Source organism: Haliotis rufescens, unplaced genomic scaffold (assembly GCF_023055435.1).
Source record: "Haliotis rufescens isolate VD_foot unplaced genomic scaffold, xgHalRufe1.0.p SCAF_5, whole genome shotgun sequence".
Taxonomy (NCBI): Eukaryota; Metazoa; Mollusca; class Gastropoda; order Lepetellida; family Haliotidae; genus Haliotis; species Haliotis rufescens.
This window is the reverse complement of record NW_025964223.1, coordinates 6,874,890-6,898,161: the sequence shown is the minus strand read 5'-3', so window position 1 is coordinate 6,898,161 and position 23,272 is coordinate 6,874,890. Positions and strand designations below refer to the sequence as shown.

The 23,272-nt window shown below is 42.7% G+C and overlaps 1 protein-coding gene across 3 annotated transcripts in view; it reads left to right on the top strand.

Annotated features, from left to right (window-relative positions):
• The window catches only part of LOC124125917 (protein MMS22-like), a 41,772-nt gene that overhangs the window by 419 nt on the left and 18,081 nt on the right, over positions 1–23,272 (top strand). For 2 of the 3 annotated variants that reach the window (XM_048383972.1, XM_046489312.2), the window contains exons 2-19: positions 180–369; positions 1,978–2,110; positions 2,531–2,656; positions 7,418–7,467; positions 7,856–7,919; positions 9,500–9,644; positions 10,039–10,129; positions 11,617–11,744; positions 13,338–13,454; positions 14,652–14,733; positions 16,113–16,237; positions 16,390–16,449; positions 17,000–17,119; positions 17,643–17,695; positions 19,227–19,283; positions 20,032–20,139; positions 21,072–21,183; positions 22,180–22,352. In XM_048383972.1, coding sequence (XP_048239929.1) covers positions 231–369; positions 1,978–2,110; positions 2,531–2,656; positions 7,418–7,467; positions 7,856–7,919; positions 9,500–9,644; positions 10,039–10,129; positions 11,617–11,744; positions 13,338–13,454; positions 14,652–14,733; positions 16,113–16,237; positions 16,390–16,449; positions 17,000–17,119; positions 17,643–17,695; positions 19,227–19,283; positions 20,032–20,139; positions 21,072–21,183; positions 22,180–22,352 — 1,883 coding nt within the window. In that variant the 5' untranslated portion in view covers positions 180–230. The remainder of the gene's footprint in view (positions 1–179; positions 370–1,977; positions 2,111–2,530; positions 2,657–7,417; positions 7,468–7,855; positions 7,920–9,499; positions 9,645–10,038; positions 10,130–11,616; positions 11,745–13,337; positions 13,455–14,651; positions 14,734–16,112; positions 16,238–16,389; positions 16,450–16,999; positions 17,120–17,642; positions 17,696–19,226; positions 19,284–20,031; positions 20,140–21,071; positions 21,184–22,179; positions 22,353–23,272) is intronic. The other variant, XM_048383973.1, reaches the window with a different exon arrangement.

The following is a 23,272-nucleotide window of genomic DNA, read 5'->3' as shown; positions in this document are numbered from 1 at the left end:
TAATAACAAGTATGCTGATGTGATTTATCTCATGTGTATGAAGCAGGCCTAGATCTAAAACTACAGTGGGTTTATTTGTATTTTGTAATCTATTATTTTTAGCCCAAATAGGAAGTGGTAGTGTTGTTTGTACACATAAAGTGACATTTTCTAACATGACATTTTGATAAAATTTGTAGGTTGGGAATAAACCTAAGATCATTCATGGGTTCAATAAGAATGAAAGTCTTATGAAGACAATGTGCGACGCGGACAGTTGCTCGATGACCCCACCTCACTCCCCCCTCCCACTGCAGTTTGAGGACTTCATGGAACCATCCCCCCCAAAACTTCTCAGAGGGCCAATCAATGGTCAGGACGGCAACCATGGTAACTACAAATACAAATATACCCAAAGACAAAAGAATCTGAACATGTTCTTATTTAGCATATATCATATAATCTTTTCAAAGTCTTATTTTTTTTTCTTTCAAGATTATATTGGTGTTTAATTTGGGCTGACAACTGACCCCATATATTTGCCATACACTTTCCAAAGATTTGAATGTTCTTTTCAATTAACGTTAAACTAATTCCAAATTTGATGTTCCATTTCTGTTACCCTATCCCACATGTTAAAGGATTGAAATTGATCATTCCTTGTTGGTATGACCTTTATAACTTGAATGCAGTTTGAGATATAATGATAATTAAGGTGCATGGTCAGATTTGCTTTGTTTCCTGTTGTTTATCCTTGTTGTAATACCCTAATACAGAAATATTTCATGTTCACATTCACTTTCTGTAGATTTTTCCATGACTACAAACTATATTAATCTCTTTACTATAACACATTCACTCTCTTTTATTAATTTGCTCTGTTGAATTAAATTTTACAAAATAATGAACTTGTTCTGTGAGGATGAGGTGTTGAGGAACATCAGTTGTTGTGTAGAGACTGATTGTTCAGTTGCACATATCTGAATCTGGCATATTGCACATGTTGAGCCCCGTGAAGATCCGGGCAAGAATTGGTCCTCAGCAACCCATGCTTGCTGTGAGAGGCGATCAGGCAGTCAGGCTCACTGTCTTGGTTGATGCATGTCATCGTATCCCAATTGCGTGGATCAATGCTCATGATGTCAATCTCTTTATTGTGTGGTCCAGACTCGATTATTTCCGGACCGTCCTCATATAGCTGGAATATTGCTAAGTGCGGCGTTAAACAACAAACAAACAAACAAACAACAAACAAACAAACAAACCACCTTCTCCAGGTGCCGCCAAGTAAATGAATCAGTTTGTGCCACCCAAATATTGGCTGCACCATTTTATCACATATTGAAACACTGTATTTTGAGTTATTATGAATATTAAGTAACTTGAGAGAAAATGAACTTGAGAATGTGCTTCAGTATTTTATTTGGAGGAAATCTGTATATGGCCTTTCACATCTTGACATCCAGTAAACAACCTTAAACAAAAGTTTCAAAGTGGCTGTTGTGATTGTAACCTAACGAGTGACTGTCCAAGTGGTAATTATGAAGAGTTTGTTCTGCAAGTTCACTGCATTCAGACCTGTGTACTTCACTATTTTCATGAACTTTTGTTTCCTGGATTCTAATAGATTTGCAGCCAGTTCTAAAAGAATTAAGTTTTCCAATTTTATAACTTTGCCATGCACTTGTGGTGAGAAATATTACCTGCAAAAGTTGCAACCTGGCAATAAAAGTAACACTAGCAATGTTTTACCTGGCCTGATGCAGCTAGGACAGAGCAAACTCCTTCCCTGTATATAACATTGGTTTGGCAGGTACCTGTTGTCATGCTTGAAACGAGACATTCCTTACATATTGTGGTATTTTTGGTTGTTTATTAACATATATATAAACAAGTTCCTTTATTTAGTTTGAGTAGACATGGTAGAACACACAAGCCTTGTTCTACTAGTTGAATTTTATTCTTGAGGAGCAGTATTTGTAAAATATTCTCTTAAAGCCATTGCTTTAGATGATGAAGTTCCTGAGTCTTGGACTGTGCCCTGTTTCACATGTGGTGGAGATGTGCATGGGATTTGTAAGACTTTTTATCTCCATGACAACAGCATCATCAAAAAGGGAGCCCTTAAGCGGTAGGTATTTAATAAAATCACCAATATCTTGAAGCACAATTATTATGATAGGATACAGCCGTGTTGTTTCTTGAGATATAGGTATGATTTGTTGTTTATCATTTCTTTAGAAATTTTGAATATTGAGTTTAAATTATTTAAACATAATTTCTCTGGATGCGTGATTTGGGAAATAAATATTTAAACAGAGTATTGATTAGTTTGTTGTGGTCTAAAATTTTATATTTCTTCTATCGGAAGTTGTAATTGAAGTGTTTTGCAGATTTGTTATGTTTGAAATTGATTATATCTTTCTGTATAAAAATACTAGGTGATGTCGGTAGGAATTGTGATACTTACCATATTGTTAGGTAAGTGGATATATCATTTGATGTAGGTTTGCATGTTATATCCAGCGGATAATTTCACTTGTTTTGTCAGCATGATTCACCCCAGCCCAGAGCTGTCACCGGCATCAAGGGCAGTTGTGATGGAGCTGTTTGGCTTCCAGTTTGTCAACCAGCTTGCTCTTATTGAACACACAGAGAAGCTGTTTCTACTAGCAAAGTGAGTCGTACTCCATTTATCATTGAACACACACAGAAGCTGTTTCTACTAGCAAAGTGAGTCGTACTCCATTTATCATTGAACACACACAGAAGCTGTTTCTGCTAGCAAAGTGAGTCGCACTCTATTTATCATTGGAATATGTGTTGTTTTTAAAAAGAATTGTGACTACAGTGCAAAACAGCTATATTAATTCATGTGTGAGGGACTTTAAGAAGGTCTCACCCTTCAAATTCATGAAATACATTACAGAAATGTAAAACAGTATACAATGTAAAATCCACCCCTTTGGGTCATGAGAGACCTTACTTTTGGTCAATGAAAACATACTATGAGTCCCTGTGTTATAGGTTCTGTGTGAGTTCGTGTGTTACAGGTTCTGTGTGAGTCCCTGTGTTGTAGGTCAATTCAACAGTTTTTAAACCTTATGTCAACAAACTCCACAAGAACTTTAAAACACATTGGACTATTTCTATCTAAAGTTATGAATATACATAACTCATCACTGTTCTAACGCATTCTAAAACTATTTGTCTTAACATATCGCCATAGTACTATATAAGCATGTATGATCTACATTATGTTAACATGTATTATGGGCTGGAGGCCTGATTACTGAATAAATTTGTCTGTCTGTCTGCCCTGTGTTATAGGTCCTGTGTGGGTCCCTGTGTTGTAGGTCCTGTGTGAGTCCCTGTGTTGTAGGTCATGTGTGGGTCCCTGTGTTGTAGGTCCTGTGTGAGTCCCTGTGTTGTAGGTCATGTGTGGGTCCCTGTGTTGTAGGTCCTGTGTGAGTCCCTGTGTTATAGGTCCTGTGTGGGTCCCTGTGTTGTAGGTCCTGTGTGGGTCCCTGTGTTGTAGGTCCTGTGTGAGTCCCTGTGTTATAGGTCCTGTGTGGGTCCCTGTGTTGTAGGTCCTGTGTGGGTCCCTGTGTTGTAGGTCATGCGTGAGTCCCTGTGTTGTAGGTCATGTGTGAGTCCCTGTGTTGTAGGTCCTGTGTGGGTCCCTGTGTTGTAGGTCATGCGTGAGTCCCTGTGTTGTAGGTCCTGCGTGGATCCCTGTGTTGTAGGTCATGCGTGGATCCCTGTGTTGTAGGTCATGCGTGAGTCCCTGTGTTGTAGGTCATGTGTGAGTCCCTGTGTTGTAGGTCCTGTGTGGGTCCCTGTGTTGTAGGTCATGCGTGAGTCCCTGTGTTGTAGGTCCTGTGAGTCCCTGTGTTGTAGGTCCTGTGTGGATCCCTGTGTTGTAGGTCATGCATGAGTCCCTGTGTTGTAGGTCCTGTGTGAGTCCCTGTGTTGTAGGTCCTGTGTGGATCCCTGTGTTGTAGGTCATGCGCGAGTCCCTGTGTTGTAGGTCCTGTGTGAGTCCCTGTGTTGTAGGTCCTGTGTGAGTCCCTGTGTTATAGGTCCTGTGTGAGTCCCTGTGTTGTAGGTCATGTGTGAGTCCCTGTGTTATAGGTCCTGTGTGAGTCCCTGTGTTATGGTTATGTGTGAGTCCCTGTGTTATGGTCATGTGTGAGTCCCTGTGTTATGGTCATGTGTGAGTCCCTTTGTTATGGTCATGCGTGAGTCCCTGTGTTATGGTCATGTGTGAGTCCCTGTGTTATGGTCATGTGAGTCCCAGTGTTATGGTCATGTGTGAGTCCCTGTGTTATGGTCATGTGTGAGTCCCTGTGTTATGGTCATGTGTGAGTCCCTTTGTTATGGTCATGCGTGAGTCCCTGTGTTATGGTCATGTGTGAGTCCCTGTGTTATGGTCATGTGTGAGTCCCTGTATTGCAGGTCATGTGTGAGTCCCTGTGTTGCAGGTCATGTGTGAGTCCCTGTGTTATGATCATTTGTGAGTCCCTGTCTCTCCGGTCACGTGTGAGTCCCTGTGTTGCAGGTCATGTGTGAGTCCCTGTGTTATGGTTATGTGGGTCCCTGTGTTATGGTCATGTGTGAGTCTCTGTGTTATGGTCATGGGTGAGTCCCTGTGTTGCAGGTCATGTGTGAGTCTCTGTGTTATGGTTATGTGAGCCTTGTGTTGCAGGTCATATGTGAGTCCCTGTGTTGTAGGTCATGTGTGAGTCCCTGTGTTGTAGGCCATATGTGAGTCCCTGTGTTATGGTCATGTGTGAGTCCCTGTGTTGCAGGTCATGTGTGAGTCCCTGTGTTGCAGGTCATGTGTGAGTCCCTGTGTTGCAGGTCATGTGTGAGTCTCTGTTATGGTTATGTGAGTCCCTGTGTTATTGGTCATGTGTGAGTCTCTGTGTTATGGTTATGTGAGTCCCTGTGTTATGGTCATGTGTGAGTCCCTGTGTTATGGTCATGTGTGAGTCCCTGTGTTATGGTTATGTGAGTCCCTGTGTTATGGTCATGTGTGAGTCCCTGTGTTGCAGGTCATGTGTGAGTCCCTGTGTTATGGTTATGTGTGAGTCTCTGTGTTATGGTCATGTGTGAGTCTCTGTGTTATGGTTATGTGTGGATCCCTGTGTTATGGTTATGTGTGAGTCTCTGTGTTATGGTCATGTGTGAGTCTCTGTGTTATGGTTATGTGTGAGTCCCTGTGTTATGGTCATGTGTGAGTCCCTGTACTGCAGGTCATGTGTGAGTCCCTATGTTGCAGGTCATGTGTGAGTCCCTGTGTTGCAGGTCATGTGTGAGTCCCTTAGTGATAGGTCATGTGTGAGTCCCTGTGTTGTAGGTCATATGTGAGTCCCTGTGTTGCAGGTCATATGTGAGTCCCTGTGTTATGGTCATGTGTGAGTCCCTGTGTTGCAGGTCATGTGTGGGTCCCTGTGTTGCAGGTCCTGTGTGAGTCCCTGTGTTATGGTCATGTGTGAGTCTCTGTGTTATGGTTATGTGAGTCCCTGTGTTATGGTCATGTGTGAGTCTCTGTGTTATGGTTATGTGAGTCCCTGTGTTATGGTCATGTGTGAGTCTCTGTGTTATGGTTATGTGAGTCTCTGTGTTATGGTCATGTGTGAGTCTCTGTGTTATGGTTATGTGAGTCCCTGTGTTATGGTCATGTGTGAGTCTCTGTGTTATGGTTATGTGAGCCTTGTGTTGCAGGTCATGTGTGAGTCCCTCTGTTGCAGGTCATATGTGAGTCCCTGTGTTATGGTTATGTGTGAGTCCCTGTGTTATGGTTATGTGAGTCCCTGTGTTATGGTCATGTGTGAGTCCCTGTGTTATGGTCATGTGTGAGTCGCTGTGTTATGGTTGTGTGAGTCCCTGTGTTATGGTCATGTGTGAGTCTCTGTGTTATGGTTATGTGAGCCTTGTGTTGCAGGTCATGTGTGAGTCCCAGTGTTATGGTCATGTGTGAGTCCCTGTGTTATGGTTATGTGAGTCCCTGTGTTATGGTCATGTGTGAGTCCCTGTGTTGCAGGTCATGTGTGAGTCCCTGTGTTGCAGGTCATGTGTGAGTCCCTGTGTTGCAGGTCATGTGTGAGTCCCTGTGTTGCAGGTCATGTGTGAGTCTCTGTTATGGTCATGTGTGAGTCCCTTAGTGATAGGTCATGTGTGAGTCTCTGTGTTATGGTCATGTGTGAGTCCCTGTGTTGCAGGTCATGTGTGAGTCCCTGTGTTGCAGGTCCTGTGTGAGTCCCTGTGTTGCAGGTCCTGTGTGAGTCCCTGTGTTGCAGGTCATGTGTGAGTCTCTGTTATGGTCATGTGTGAGTCTCTGTTATGGTCATGTGTGAGTCCCTTAGTGATAGGTCATGTGTGAGTCTCTGTGTTATGGTTATGTGAGTCCCTGTGTTGCAGGTCATGTGTGAGTCTCTGTGTTATGGTTATGTGAGTCCCTGTGTTATGGTCATGTGTGAGTCCCTGTGTTGCAGGTCATGTGTGAGTCCCAGTGTTATGGTCATGTGTGAGTCTCTGTGTTATGGTTATTTGAGTCCCTGTGTTATGGTCATGTGTGAGTCCCTGTGTTGCAGGTCATGTGTGAGTCCCTGTGGTGCAGGTCATGTGTGAGTCCCTGTGTTATGGTCATGTGTGAGTCCCTGTGTTATGGTCATGTGTGAGTCCCTGTGTTATGGTCATGTGTGAGTCCCTGTGTTATGGTCATGTGTGAGTCCCTGTGTTATGGTCATGTGTGAGTCCCTGTGTTATGGTCATGTGTGAGTCCCTGTGTTGCAGGTCATGTGTGAGTCTCTGTGTTATGGTCATGTGTGAGTCCCTGTGTTATGGTCATGTGTGAGTCCCTGTGTTGCAGGTCATGTGTGAGTCCCTTAGTGATAGGTCATGTGTGAGTCCCTGTGTTGCAGGTCATGTGTGAGTCCCTGTGGTGCAGGTCATGTGTGAGTCCCTGTGTTATGGTCATGTGTGAGTCCCTGTGTTATGGTCATGTGTGAGTCCCTGTGTTATGGTCATGTGTGAGTCCCTGTGTTATGGCCATGTGTGAGTCCCTGTGTTATGGTCATGTGTGAGTCCCTGTGTTATGGTCATGTGTGAGTCCCTGTGTTATGGTCATGTGTGAGTCCCTGTGTTATGGTCATGTGTGAGTCCCTGTGTTATGGTCATGTGTGAGTCCCTGTGTTGCAGGTCATGTGTGAGTCTCTGTGTTATGGTCATGTGTGAGTCCCTGTGTTATGGTCATGTGTGAGTCCCTGTGTTGCAGGTCATGTGTGAGTCCCTTAGTGATAGGTCATGTGTGAGTCCCTTAGTGATTGGTCATGTGTGAGTCCCTTAGTGATTGGTCATGTGTGAGTCCCTTAGTGTTATGGTCATGTGTGAGTCCTGTGTAGTAGGTCATGCGTCAGTCCCTGTGTTGCAGGTCGTGTGTGAGCAGTATACAGTCTGGTGTTTTAGGACCATCAGAAGAAGGTAAGAGGAGGCAACTGGCTTTAATTTCTTCGTTAGAATTGGGAACACTATACAACAAAGTACAGATAATTGAATTCATAATCTGGTTAAACAGAATTTCTAAAGTATAAGCTATTATATAACTGTTATTCTACTTCAACCAATATTATTCATAAATGCCATTGACTCTTTGTAAAGTATTCAATGTGTGAATTGTTTCACAAAGAAGTGATATTAAGATTCATTTTAAATACCAACAAAATAATGCTTCTTTCAGTCATGTCAATAGTGGGATTATATGACCTCCTAAAATTCAAAACAGTAAAGGTTATGGATTATGGCATAACCCAATACTGAGATTGTTGATGCTACTGCTGCTTGTGATGTACTTTGTCCGTCCTTCCTCCAGGTCCAGGAGAGCTCCGAAAACAGCTGCAGGAATTCCTGGAATATATCAAACAGTTCCTGCTACAGTAAGTGTTTTACAGAACTCTCATTCAATGTTTTGTGAATTCTGTACAACTCAAAAAAAGTTAACGACCACCCAATTCTTTCATATCACTATATAGACCGCCTCCGTGGTCTAGTGGTAGAGCGTCCGCCCGGGGAGAGGAAGGTCCGGGGTTCGACCTCTGCCACGTCATACCAAAAGACGTTCAGAGATGGTACTTGTTGTTACCCTGTCTGGCGCTCAGCATTAAGGGGCTAAAACAAGGACTGGTCGTATACTGTGTCTGAGTGGGGTATTCATGTTAAACTGTGGCATGGTATCTCAGTGTGCTAGCACTATAAATCGGCATCAGTCCGGACTAGTACAAGCAGCCACACACACACACATACACGTGCATGCACATCGCTATATAAGTGCAATAATCTTGGACGCGACAACCCCATTTCACCTCACCTCACCTCACCTCACCTCACTATAGTTAATCTGTCATGTCCGAAAAACATCTGTATCACTTCAAGCTTTCCTCCCACATCAGACTGACTCGCTGCGATAATATTGGAATAGCCACTTATCCAACTCCACTCCACGGAGTGGAAACAATTCACCCGAACACACTCCGCAGTCAGCTGCCTTTTAACATCTTTGCTTAGTACCGCTATGTGAGACAAACATGGCTTTTCATAGCACATTTATACTTTCACTAATTTATTGTTTAGGTGTTTAATTCAAATACTTAGTTATTTGTTGCTGATGTTGTATTGTGATCCAGTTACATTTAGGTTGCATCATGTGTTCACCTAGCCTGAAAGGCCATGTGAGCTTGTGTCTTCACAAGTCATCCGTCGTCGTCGTCAATGAACTGTATATATCATCAACTTCTTCTCCAAAATTTCTTGATGGACTCAGCTGAAATTTTGTGTGGATGTGTGTTACTATAAATGGGTTCAAGTTTGTCAAGGCATCAAATTGGAAAATGTGAAAAGATCATGTATCATCTGTTGTAAAGATCTCCTCGTAAGCCACTGGACCAATGGCTGGCACAGCACATGTGTTTAAAGACCTACTTATGTCTCCTGCAATATGAAATGTGAGGAGAGGTGTTCAGGTAGGGCAGATAAGAAATAGGCATTAACCCAAGAGCCCCAGTCAGTTCATGACCCATGAAGATCCGGGTTGGAATAGGTCTTCAGCAACCCATGCTTGCTGTAAAAGGCGACTAATGGGATCAGGTGGTCAGGCTCGCTGACTAAGTTGAGCATGCCATCGTATCCCAATTGCGTGGGTCGATGCTCATGGCATCAGTCACTGGATTGTCTGGACCAGATTATTTACAGACCGATTATTTATTGATCATGCACAGACCACTGTCATATAGTTGGAATATTACTGAGTGCGGCGTTAAACAACAAACAAACTGTTTATCCCATGTTAACGATATCCTGAAGGAGAGGTTCAGGCGTTTGAGGAAGTTTTGGTGGGTGTTGTTATTTGTGTAATATTATCACTGACACAAAGTCTGGCCAGTAAGTGTTTTTAAACTACTTTCCTCCGAATCTGTAATTCCTGGTAAACAATGTTTTTGATTCTGTGATTGTTCTTCAGCTTCCTGCCAACAGACGTGACAAGGAGGGAGGTGTTCGTGACAAGTCTCGTGTCGGAGCTCCATGGCCTGTTGCTGTACTCGGGCCGTCTGTCCGACGTCCTCCAGTTTGTGCCTCACTCGGCGCCCGTCTTCTTTGGGAACAAGGTGAGGAACAGGAAGGAGTCCTGCTAAGACTGATCATCTCCGTGGTCAGTTGATAGAGCAATAGAAGGTCAAGGGTTAAAACATGGTACTTGTTGTTGCGCTGTCTACTGGTCAGCTTGGAGTAGGCATACTGTGTCTGAGTGTGGTATCCATGTTAAACTGCAGCATGGTAACTCAGTATATATAAACACCAATAGTTTTGACTGCTACACTCAGATACTCACACAATCAGAAATAAAAAATATGTGTTATGTCGTCATCGGCTCTCTTAATACAATTTAATGTATATAACATTTAATCCTGGATCTTGTGTAATGTAATGTGTAAGATCACAAAGAATAACTTAAGGTACAGATCTATGCCCAAAACATGTGAGTTGAATTGTGTACTCCAGACTGATGGCAGCCATCACCAGTTTCACCTTCAGCTGGACCTGTACTGGAGTCTGCTGGACATCTTCAACATCATCTACGCTCAGTGTGCAGGTACCATACTTGGTCTAATATGCCCCCCCTTACTGCATGCTTGATGTGAGACTTTATGGGGATCATGTGGTCCCTTGTGCTGCATGCTTGACGTAAGACTTGGCTTAATGGGGATCATGTGATCCCTTGTGCTGCATGCTTGACGTAAGAGTTGGCTTAATGGGGGTCCTTTGATCCCTTGTGCTGCATGCTTGACGTAAGAGTTGGCTTAATGGGGATCATGTGATCCCTTGTGCTGGATGCTTGACGTAAGAGTTGGCTTAATGGGGATCATATGATCCCTTGTGCTGCATGCTTGACGTAAGAATTGGCTTAATGGGGATCACATGATCCCTTGTGCTGCATGCTTGACATAAGAGTTGGCTTAATGGGGATCATGTGATCCCTTGTGCTGCATGCTTGACGTAAGAGTTGGCTTAATGGGGATCATGTGATCCCTTGTGCTGCATGCTTGATGTAAGAGTTGGCTTAATGGGGATCACGTGATCCCTTGTGCTGCATGCTTGACGTAAGAGTTGGCTTAATGGGGATCATGTGATCCCTTGTGCTGCATGCTTGATGTAAGAGTTGGCTTAATGGGGATCATGTGATCCCTTGTACTGCATGCTTCACGTAAGAGTTGGCTTAATGGGGATCATGTGATCCCTTGTAGTTGTACTGCATGCTTGACGTAAGAGTTGGCTTAATGGGGATCATGTGATCCCTTGTGCTGCATGCTTGACGTAAGAGTTGGCTTAATGGGGATCATGTGATCCCTTGTGCTGGATGCTTGACGTAAGACTTGACATAATGGGGATCATGTGATCCCTTGTGCTGCATGCTTGACGTAAGACTTGACATAATTGGGATCATGTGATCCCTTGTGCTGCATGCTTGACGTAAGACTTGACATAATGGGGATCATGTGATCCCTTGTGCTGCATGCTTGACGTAAGACTTGACATAATGGGGATCATGTGATCCCTTGTGCTGGATGCTTGACGTAAGAATTGGCTTAATGGGGATCATGTGATCCCTTGTGCTGGATGCTTGACGTAAGACTTGACATAATGGGGATCATGTGATCCCTTGTGCTGCATGCTTGACGTAAGACTTGACATAATGGGGATCATGTGATCCCTTGTGCTGCATGCTTGACGTAAGAGTTGGCTTAATGGGGATCATGTGATCCCTTGTGCTGGATGCTTGACGTAAGACTTGACATAATGGGGATCATGTGATCCCTTGTGCTGCATGCTTGACGTAAGACTTGACATAATGGGGATCATTTGATCCCTTGTGCTGCATGCTTGACGTAAGACTTGACATAATGGGGATCATGTGATCCCTTGTGCTGGATGCTTGACGTAAGAGTTGGCTTAGTTGGGATCACGTGATCCCTTGTGCTGGGTGCTTGACGTAAGAGTTGGCTTAATGGGGATCACGTGATCCCTTGTACTGGAAAGCCTTACTGGAGCTGTAACTGAGAGGATGCCTTTCCTGACCAGGTGTGAGTGTGAGACGGCCCCTGTGTGCCGCGATTGAGGACGCCATGACAGATGTTGGCTATCTGGACCAGCTGATGCAGCTGGTGGTCTGGGATCTGCTCTCTGCAGCTGTGGTCAAGTTTAATAAGGTACAGTTGCTTTTGTTTAGCAGTGTATTGCAGTTGGTTGTGTTCCAGTGTCATTAAATCAGATCTTAGTTAGATTTCCGCAAAACAAAGATCTAAGGACACCCATTACAGGTCATGTCAGACAAACCTCCAAGAACTTTGACCCACCAATAAAATGAGTAACAAGAAATCGACATTAACCAATCAGAAGCAACTTTCTCGATCTGTGCGACATTCTGGGATGTCAAATAGATATATCAGTACTTCCCACGGGCTGTGCAAAGTCGCTTCCGTTCAAATGTTTATCCTATGGAAGCAAGAACTAGACTGTTGCGCAGTAAAATATAAACTATAAACAAAAATGCGAATTCCCTTACTGTTGTATGTGGGGAACTAAACGTGACTCTTTTACTGTTGTATGCGGGGAACTAAACGTGACTCTTTTACTGTTGTATGCGGGGAACTAAACATGACTCTTTTACTGTTGTATGTGGGGAACTAAACGTGACTCTTTTACTGTTGTATGTGGGGAACTAAACGTGACTCTTTTACTGTTGTATGCAGGGAACTAAACGTGACTCTTTTACTGTTGTATGTGGGGAGCTAAACGTGACTCTTTTACTGTTGTATGCAGGGAACTAAACGTGACTCTTTTACTGTTGTATGTGGGGAACTAAAGGTGACTCTTTTACTGTTGTATGCGGGGAACTAAACGTGACTCTTTTACTGTTGTATGTGGGGAACTAAACGTGACTCTTTTACTGTTGTATGTGGGGAACTAAACGTGACTCTTTTACTGTTGTATGTGGGGAACTAAACGTGACTCTTTTACTGTTGTATGCGGGGAACTAAACGTGACTATCTTGATATGATAAAATAATTCAGATAACAAATTCGAGGAACTAAACATGAACCTCTTCTTGAAAAAGATGAAGAAATGTAAATGTGACAAAATTAACTAAATATGATTCTCACAATCTATTGCTATCAACCTATCAGTCTAGCCCTATTTTGGCTAGCATTGTTGCATCCGATTGCAAGCCTATCTTAACTAACACGTTCTACAATGTCCTACCTTGACGAGCTATAAATCAAAATTGTTGAATGTCCGACATATCATGCCAATCTGCAGCTATCAAACCAAAGTGAACTTAACTCAAGTAAGTCTGATTTACCTCGTTTTGCACATGCTCGGACAGCACGTGCCATGTCATACTTTTGTTTCTCCCACGGAGCAAGATGTGTTCCAGCTATCTGTTCCAGCTTAACATGTCTCAAACCACAGACAATGCTTGACAGATTCAGTCGTAAAGCCTGTCACTGTCGTTTGGAAAACCCAGTGTTAAACTTTTCAAGGTTGCATGATTAGAAAACACATTCCAATTTCCTGACTCTCTGATTGGTCGGATGAAAGGTTGTTCTGACTTGACCCGTAATGTGATGCCCTCTGATCATTGTTTAGTGGTAGCAAGAACTGATATCTGATTTTGATGAGATTGCTTTTGTTTAGCAATGTATTGCAGTTACTTGTAATTATAATTTTGAAAATGCATAATAAATAAATAAACATATCTCAAACCAAGTGTTGTGAATGACGGAAGCTATGTTTTGCAGATGACAGTGAGCAGTGACTACCTGCGAGTGTCCCCCTTCACATGTACCTGTGTGCTGGAGATGTGGGTGGGGCTCATCCACCTCGCCTCCCACCGACACAAGGCCCTAGGGGAGGAGGTACAGTCCTTTATCTACAGCATCGTTTCTTCACTAGAGTGATGCTGTTTGTGTGTAACCTGTAACTGGTCACATTTGCATTAGAGTAGGAAATTTCAATTTATTTTCTTAATGATAAAAGGATACTTCTTATGCTATTACCGATGCTTGAGCTTTCTGATCCGGTGAAATTGACTTTATTTCACCTCCATACATGTAATGTAGGCAGATTGTGGCCTGCAAAACTTAGGGCTGGGACTGGTAACTTGGGTGCTCGGTCCTCACAGGACTATTCGTACCCGTGGTTAGTCATGTGATTAATGTTTAATGACAATAACAATCAAACTCTCATGGGCTTTCTGCTACCCTGGGCAGAAGCCCATTTATGTAACAGGTGCATCTTTCTAAAAACAATAAAAGAAAAAAACCCCCAAAAAACCCCAATCAAACTCCATGGTTAAACTACAAGTCGCTAATTATGAATGTGTTCTTTGACTTTTGTATGTTTGAGTAGAGATAAAGCTTCTGTCAACATGATCAGATCGTTTTATGCATGTATCTTTCCAGGGCTACGGTAAAATAATTTTCAGTTGGAAACCTGCGGTACCAGGTAGTGCTGGTAATAGGGGTCTGGTACCCGGGTTGTAAATTTGGACTCATCCCAGCCCTAGCATATTTGTCGTGTAATCATTGTTACCGATAGAGGGGCGTTGAAACTATTTTGTGTCAACACAGATGAAATGTGGTGCTCTCTGATATAGAGGGGCGTTGAAACTATTTTGTGTCAACACAGATGAAATGTGGTGCTCTCTGATATAGAGGGGCGTTGAAACTATTTTGTGTCAACACAGATGAAATGTGGTGCTCTCTGATATAGAGGGGCGTTGGAACTATTTTGTGTCAACCCATTTGTAAGGTGGTGCAAACTGATATAGAGGGATGTTGGCACTATGTTTGCTTTTTTTATGGCATCATGATTGACATTTGAAGTGTTCCTGAATGGTACTGTTAACATACTCCATATTTATTCACAAAACATTACCCACACATTTACCTGAATATTTGCTGATGAAGTAATTTTGTCATCAGGGGGATGAGGCCCTGCTTGCTTGAGTGTTTGGGCTTGCCTGGAAAGGGGAGTTGCTTTCTTCTGGAAAGGTCTTGTGTTCATTGTTAACACTGATTGTTGTAGAGTACATGTTGTTGTTTTTGGTTCAGTCCTTCTGGGTGCGCTTCTACGGCATCATACAGGAAGTGTGTGATGTGAAGGAACAGGCAGAGGGTGGACCACAAGTTTACGGTAAGAAAACCCAGACGTGCGTACAGGGGGGAAATGGATTTTGCAGATTTTGCAGATTTTGCATGCAATGGTTCGTACAATAAATGATGTACATTTATGAATTGTATTGTGTTTTATTTTGACATTTTTAATTTGAAAATTCTCTGGCACCAAGATTAATGGCTAATGCAGCAATATTCAGATTCACTTGCTCATCACTCTTCTTGTTCAGTGAGCTGGTACTCACTGATGATGGATGGTAATGACGGCTAGGGGTGAAACATCTTCCTGAGGCAAGGGAGTTCACTGACTTTAAAAGTCCAGTTTCCACCCTTGCCGAACTAGGCTGGGATTATGGAGTTACATTTTGGCTGGACTAACGAGTCTATGCATAATCCTATCAAAATCGGGCTCTGAAATCGAAATCCAGTTCGTAAACTGTCATGCAGATTTCGGTCGATTGGAGGATTTGCAAAGCATGTGCACCACTAACTTGTTGTCAACAGATATTTTCTAAATCTTTTCATGTTTTTAATCAAGGTGCTCGCATGATTTGATGCACTCCGTGATGTAAGACTCGTTTTATCACAATATAGATTTTGATTATCGATCAGATCGACTTGACGGGGCGCCACCGTTTTGTTTGAAGCAAATGCAAGTGATACGAGGGGTGGAATTTGATTGGTCCATAGGAGAGGCATAGAGCTTGTAATAGCCACTGATCGAGCGCAGGAATTCCAGCCTCTCTGGACTTTTAATAGTCAGTTAACTCTCTTGTCTCGGGAAGATTGGGGTGAAACGGAGCACCGATGCATTGTGAGTTTTCATGTGACGATACGATACATGATACATTTTTATCTATATTGATACAAAATACAGTTGCTGAAAAAGATTACTTACTACTCTCTTAATGAATCCTGGTGTATTTGTCAGTCAGATATCGCAAAATGTGTTGTCATTGGCGTTTCAAGTTCACTACAAAAATAGCAACTGCAAACATGTGCCACAGCTAGCTTTTCCTGTTGAACCTGCTCTGAAATATTTATTGTCAAGAAGTTTCCATGCGATTTGACGTAAATATGGGTATCGTGATGCGTATCGTATTGAGACCTATGTATCGTGACTTTGCTGTATTATATCACTCCTAATAACGATACAACATTTCCATCTGGCCCAGTCGTCTAAGGTGCCGTGATTGGCTGTGCAGAGTTGCGTCGCTCGCTCGCTCGCTCACTCACTCACTCACTCACTCACTCACTCACTCACTCACTCACTCACTCACTCACTCACTCACTCACTCACTCACTCACTCACTCACTCACTCACTCACTCACTCACTCACTCACTTTAAATTAAAAGGCAGAAGTATGCAACCAGCCATGAAAGTGTTCTCTTTTCAGACAGTGACGTGTTCGTCAACCCTTCCGGCACCAAGCCCAAGAACCCTGTTGGGTTCAGCCTCTGGGTCATCACACACGTCGCCCATGTCTTCACAGTGGATGAAGCTGGCCATCCCAGGACTCTGGTCAGTCAGATTCCATCCTTTAGTTGATGATATTTTGTAATCATTCAGTTACTTTAGTTACTCATTACGTTTTTGTAATACTCAGTAATGAACTCTGTAGGAATTGTGTAGATGCAGGAAGATCAGTGTTCGTCATTTTGCCTTTTCCTCAGGAGCCACCGCACAGCAACTATTTCATCATGAAGAACATCTTACAGAAGAACCTGTCTTCAGTAAGTGATTTTCAAACATCTTAAAAACAATCCCTCGTACTGTACCCGTCTCCCCGCAGGCGATTGGGGTGAAGATGTTTGTGTGATGTGTGTGACTGATACAACTGGACTGCCTCTGTTGTCTAGTTGTAGAGCCTCTGTTGTCTAGTTGTAGAGCCTCTGTTGTCTAGTTGTAGAGCCTCTGTTGTCTAGTTGTAGAGCCTCTGTTGTCTAGTTGTGGAGCCTCTGTTGTCTAGTTGTGGAGCCTCTGTTGTCTAGTTGTAGAGCCTCTGTTGTCTAGTTGTAGAGCCTCTGTTGTCTAGTTGTAGAGCCTCTGTTGTCTAGTTGTAGATCATCCGCCTGGAGAGCGGAAGGTCAGGCTCATACCAAAAGATGTTAAGAGAAGATACTTGTTTCCCTGCCTGGCACTCGGGATATAGGGGATAAAACGACCAGTTGGCTCAGAGTTTACTGTGTCTGAGTGGGTATTCTTGTTAAACTGTATCTCAGTGGGCTAGCAGTATAAAATCACCTCACCTCACCTGATACTACTGTGGTTGTCTCCCTGCAGTCGACTGTGACGGAGCCGGAGATGCGGAGCTACCTCCTGTGCTGCCTGACTGTGGCCAGGCTGTGGGGACCGGAGACTTCACTCATAGCGCTCCTGTGGGACCACTTTTATCGTAAACTGGTGAGATTCATCTTTCATGACAAATACCACACGTGTATCTTTGAGTTGTATTTAGAAACTGTAGTATCAGTGAAGGTCCAGGATTCACTCATGGACTTCAAGTTCATTTTCGTTCTGGGACAGTGGCGTAGCCTAGTGGTTAAAGCGCTCTGTCGTCACGCCGAGAACCCGGGTTTGATTCCCCACATGGGTACAATGTGTGACGACCATTTCTGGTGTCCTCTGCCAGAATATTGCTGGAATATTGCTAAAAGCGGTGTAAAACCGTACTCACTCATTTTCTTTCTTTGAGTGCAATGTTTTGAGACAGTTATTTCTTTCTCAATGTTGGAAATTAGCTTTTATGGAAATCAGTCATATTTTGAAACAAAATTTGTTTCAGTCAGGATTCATTTTCAGAAAGATTCAAACAGACACTTGATAAATTACAATACATATTGTAACCTGACCCTGGAGATCAGTTGAGTAGTTTCATGTCTGGCTCACCTGACTGCAGGTCTTATAGTTGCTGTATGTGTTTCAGAACAACTCATTCCAAGTGTCGTCCACAAGCCTCGACGGACTGGCCCAGATCAGGTCAGTATCCTTCAGCCATTTTGTCACTGACGTATTCTTCAGGGTCACGGGACCATTGTACTGCATACTTGTTGTAGGATACGAGAGTGAAGACCAGATGTCATGATGTTGTAACCTGATTGTTTGTGTCTCTGTATTTGCTTTGTTTATATATATATATATATAGGAATGGGTGCTGTCCGTCCGTCCTTCCGTTCTTCCATCCTTCATTCCATCCGTCCGTCCGTCCGTCCGTCGGTCACATTTCGTTTCCGAGGCAGATCTTGAAAACCGTACCATATTTCTTCACATACTGTCACATGGATAGGTCTAGTGGTGAAATAGTGCCTTTTGATAGTTTGGATTTTAAAAAAAAATATTTTTCAAGTTTCCATGGCAACGACTTTGACTTAGACGGAAAATGGTGGTAGTCCTCGTTTCCGGAGCAGATCTTGAAAACCGTAACATATTTCTTAACCAAATGTGGCACATAGATAGGTGCTCCATCGCTCCTAATTGAAATAAAGAAGTTGTTCGTCCATATGTCTCATCCTTACTCATTACAAATACAGTTACATATTCTATCATAAACAGCAGATGGAAAAACAACACCAGTAATACTTTAAAACTTTTTTTAGTGCTGCAATTAGGCCATTTAGAAAAAGGCCCAGTGAACATAGTTCACAGGAGCTAATGCATTGCACACAACCGGACATGTCATATTGGCGGGGGATATGAGTATTTCATGCTTGTTATTTACTGATATAAGATAATACTGATTGTCTTATCACTCCACTTTTGGATGCGATCGTTCGGCCACTGTGTTTCATCTGTGTAGCACAGCTACATCAATGAGGAACAACTTACTGGACACTTCCCTTTTGAAAAAAATGTCGTCCAGTATGTGACTTCATCATGTTGCGAGGGCATATTCGAATCACCAAAATGATAGAACAATGTCTTATCGTGAAATAAACCATGCTTTGTTCTTCATTGTTCTTTGCGATATACCACGTAGTTATAGAAGAAAAGGTACAGAGAATTGAAGTGAGGATTGTGAGAATATACATGAAATACCAACTTTAACCCACCTGTTCGCAAAATGTGCCCCTCATAGTTTATTCGATCTCTCTGGCGTGTGTTTTATTGTACGATAAACAACTCTCACTCGACGTTTATTTCTCAAATAGATATGCAGAAATCACATGCATGAACACTACTGCAGTGAATAATGCACATCTCGCTATTTTAACTTTTCGCACATAGTGCTGTTGTAGACTTTTGGCACCATGTGGTTTCACTTGGAGCAGCACGTGAACGGATACAAATTAGGAGTAACTATAAATTACTAATTATAAATTATATAATATACTGCATACCCAAAGAAGATTATTACTACCCAATGAAAAGGATTATATGTAATATGCAGTCTGGTTTGCTTGTCGTGGTTAAACTCTAGGTTCAATTGTTGTGTCCCCTTGAGTTTTATTCTTGCAATGCAGCATGAGGGAACATGGAATTCCTATCCCTCACATTCTTCTTTTGATTTCAGCAAAACCTCCAAGACATTGCTGACTCAGTGTAAGAAATGGTGCGCCGAGGAAGAGAGGTAGGCCCCACTCGTGATGACAGCGTCTCATTCTTGAGAAAACGTCATTTTTTACAGGGAAGGGGTGGCTGACAGATTTTTGATCCACTAATGTAATGAAAATAATGACCCTCCCCTACTGCTTGTCCTATTTTTTCATGAACCTCCCAGAGGGAACAAAATGCAAATGCACTTTATGTTTTATTATAAAATGTCGATTTTAACATTACGTACCCTCCCCAACTATATGTATTATGTTTTATGCCCCCTCCCCGAAAGAGGGACCCTACCCTGATTCCTTCTGACCCACCCTATAATAAATGGCCGGTCCCTTAAATGTTCATCATTAATATTGATTAAAGAGAGACTATGCGACAATACCAGCCTGTGTAAAGACAGAGTTGTTTATGTGAAACGTTGCCTTTGTCTCTGTTCAATCAGACTAAGTGGTGTTTCAGCTACTGATCTTGCTAGGATGACCTGTTTCCCAGGCCGTCACACATCAGCCATGTGTTACTTAAAACAGGAACAACTCAAACTGCCCATTGAAATCAGAGTCAAATGACACAAATAAAAAGTATGCACAACAAAACATGCGTATTGGCCAGCTTAAAACATCACCGCAAATGTCTATGTATTCGATATGTACAAATGGAAAGATTTGTAACTGTTTTTATTTTTGGGCTTTTTTTACTTTTTTTGTCAGTGACTGTCTTGAGTAGAACACGTAATACATGTGAAAAGTACAGTTGGAGGTTTGTGTTCGTAGCTTGGAGAAAGAGAACAGCTTCCACCTGTTTCTGTGTCTGATGGCGACACAGATTTCGCGGCTCATGAAGTCAGGAGCTGTGCAGGAATGGCGACAGATGAAGGGGAGGTAACTGGAGATGGACTTACAGTTCATATTAGCATATGTTGTGCCAGATGTCCCTTGATGTAGTCTGCTGTAGTAGATTAATCCTGGGGCCTCTTGACATCAGTTCTGACAGGGGCCTTTGAAGGTCATGGCTAGAATTGGATCTTCAGCAACAATGCTTGTTGTAAGAGGCCACTAACATAACTCAACTCACTGACTTGGTTCATGCATGTCATCGTATCCCAATTGCGAGCGATGCTCATGATGTCAATCACTGGTATTTCTCGTCCAGACTTGATTATTTACAGACAGCCGTCATATAGCCAGAATATTGCTGAGTGTGACGTTAAACAAGAAACAAACAAACAAGGTTACTATGATTTCAGCGGTCAACTGTCCTCTCAGTGTTCCTGTCTATTAACAAACATTCAAAATTGTGGTTAATAGGCTACAAAATCTTACTGTTTATAATAATATAGTGTATACTGATAGTTCTCTCAGTTAAACAAGTCACTGTATGGCTGAAATAACACTGATGGAATGTTAAAATGTACTCAGATCCGGGGTGGTATAGGTCTTCAGCAAACCATGCTTGCCGTAAAAGGCGACTAACGGGAACGGGTGGTCAGGCTTGGTAACTTGGTTGATGTATGTCATCGTATCCCAGTTGCCTGGATCCGTGTTCATGATGTCAGTCACTGGATTGTCTGGTCCAGACTTGATTATTTACAGACTGCTGTCATATAGCTGGAATATTGCTTAGTGCAACGTTAAACAACAAAGATACAAACGAATATAATGTACTCACTCACTCACACACTCAGTTAAACAAGGCTGTGGATAGCCTAGGAGTTACAGAACTGGTGAAGACTGAGGTTCTTCATGTGCCCTAGACAGGCTAATATAAAGCAGTGTCACAACCAACTCACTCCTAGTTACATGCTTTGTGTCAGATTCTGCTCCAAGTTCCACCAGCGTCGGATGCAGGAGCTGTCGGAGACGGGTCTGTACAACTTCACCTGTCTCTTCCTCACTCTAGCCAGCATCACAGAGCTGGAGGACATGGTGAGTCCTGCATAACATCGGTTTTCTTGTTTTAATCTTTACCTCACCTACTAAAAGTCAAGTCAGCATCGTCCGTCTGCTGTCTTCCTTCATGTACAATCGCCTCAGAAACCACTCGACCAATGAAGCTGAAATTTCTCATGCTTGTTCCCACAGCAATGATGATACCTCAATTTGTACAAGGGGCGGTCGGGTAGCCTAGTGGTTAAAGCGTTCGCTCATCATGCCGAAGACCCGGGTTCGATTCCTGACATGGGTACAATGTGTGAAGCCCATTTCTGGTGTCATCCGCCGTGATATTGATGGAATATTGCTTAAAGCAGCGTTAAACCATACTCACTCGCTCAATTTTTACAAGTGGTTGGAATCTGATTTTTCAATATGGTCGCCACTGCCACTACTGGACTATTTCTGGCTATTTCTCAGGCATTTTTGTTCAATATGTAATGCAATTTGATATGTTTAGTTGGTACTGACACTCAACACATATGTTATATTTTGGCATTGTTTCAATTTTAGTTTTTTTGACCGTGCACTTTCATTCCATCAAAATTCTTAGTTCGGCTCTTTAGCTTATTCTTTGGAATTTGTTTCAAGTCCTCAGTATTTTGCAGAAAATGTTGAGTATCAACGCTACAGCAACTTTTGGAAGTGGCTGTCTTTGTTGACATGTTTAATTCTTGACCACATGTCCAGGTGAGCTACAGTGGCATGGGCCTATGATTTAATTAAGTCTTTGAATGGCATTTACAAGTGACACTCATAAGAGAGGGAATTCATGAACGTGAACTTCTTTATTGTAACGAACACAACGTTTCGGAGTCAATGATCAGAATAAATCATTCGCCTGATGAAGGAGTAAGCATACACTCCGAAACGTTGTGTTCTTCATAATAAAGACATCCATAAATTCTCTCTCTTAGTATTTAATTGCTTACATTGAACCATGTGGATAGTAAACAGGTGAGTACTGTGAGGTTGGGCTGTATATTTCAGGGCAAGAAGCTGTGTGACTTCTACAGTATGTTAGACCCCAGTAACACGTCTTCGAACCGCCGCACCATCACGTGGATGGGTGGGCTGGCACTGTGCCAGATCTGCGGGGAGAGAAACACAGACATGGCATTTGTAGCAGACAAACTGGCGCCGTCCTTCAACTCAGTCTGCAGGTGGTTCAGAGTTCTTTATTCTTGGTTAATTTGCAGGAATTACAAGACAACTGGTTTGGGATGCCTGCTGAGGTTTTGTGTTTAATGCGTAACACAAAATTAGTTGTGGTATGTCAATTTTCTTTACAGTAGGGAGCACGGGTGGCCCAGTCGTCTAAGGCGCTGCGATTCGCTTTGCAGAATTGCATCCCTTGGGCATGCCAGAAACCTATGATTGTGGGTTCGAATCCTGGTCCGCCCCGATTATGTTTCTAGGTGGTAGACGAAGTGGTAAACGTCCGAGACCTGCATCACTTCCGGCTTTCCTCCCACATTAGCTGACATGCCATGATATAACTGGAATACTGTTAAAAGCGGCGTTAAACCGCTCACTCACTCACTTTACAGCACTTGGCCTTTTACCGGCTCTTCAATCATTTGCTGCCACTGACATCACTTACAACAATCTCTACTCCCACACCACACATGCTTTTTAGTGCCATTTGACGAGGGCCACTGGTGGGGCGGGATACACTCACCTCTTCACAGATACCTAGTATCATCACTGTTTGATAGTGATTTATATACACAGGCCTGTAAATTAGGCGATGTTGTACAGTGGACTCTGCTTTTAACAGGGATTTATAATGATTATGGAAAGGTTTTTGTCTCCTTTATTTATATATGTCACTATTGGGACAAGTAAATATTTTAGGTAAACTTGCATCCCTGGGCTCGATTGTTTACAAACGTTGCGGCGTAAAACAACAGTCACTCACTTCCAGACAACAGTCCAGCGTAAACAAGGTATCAGTGAGCTCATGTAGACTTGGTGATGATGTATGAAAGACCATGTTATCCCCCTGAAGACAGATATTGTCACATTAGAGCTTTGTACCGAGCCCTGTTAGAATATACATAAAGAGAGAAAACAGTCTGCA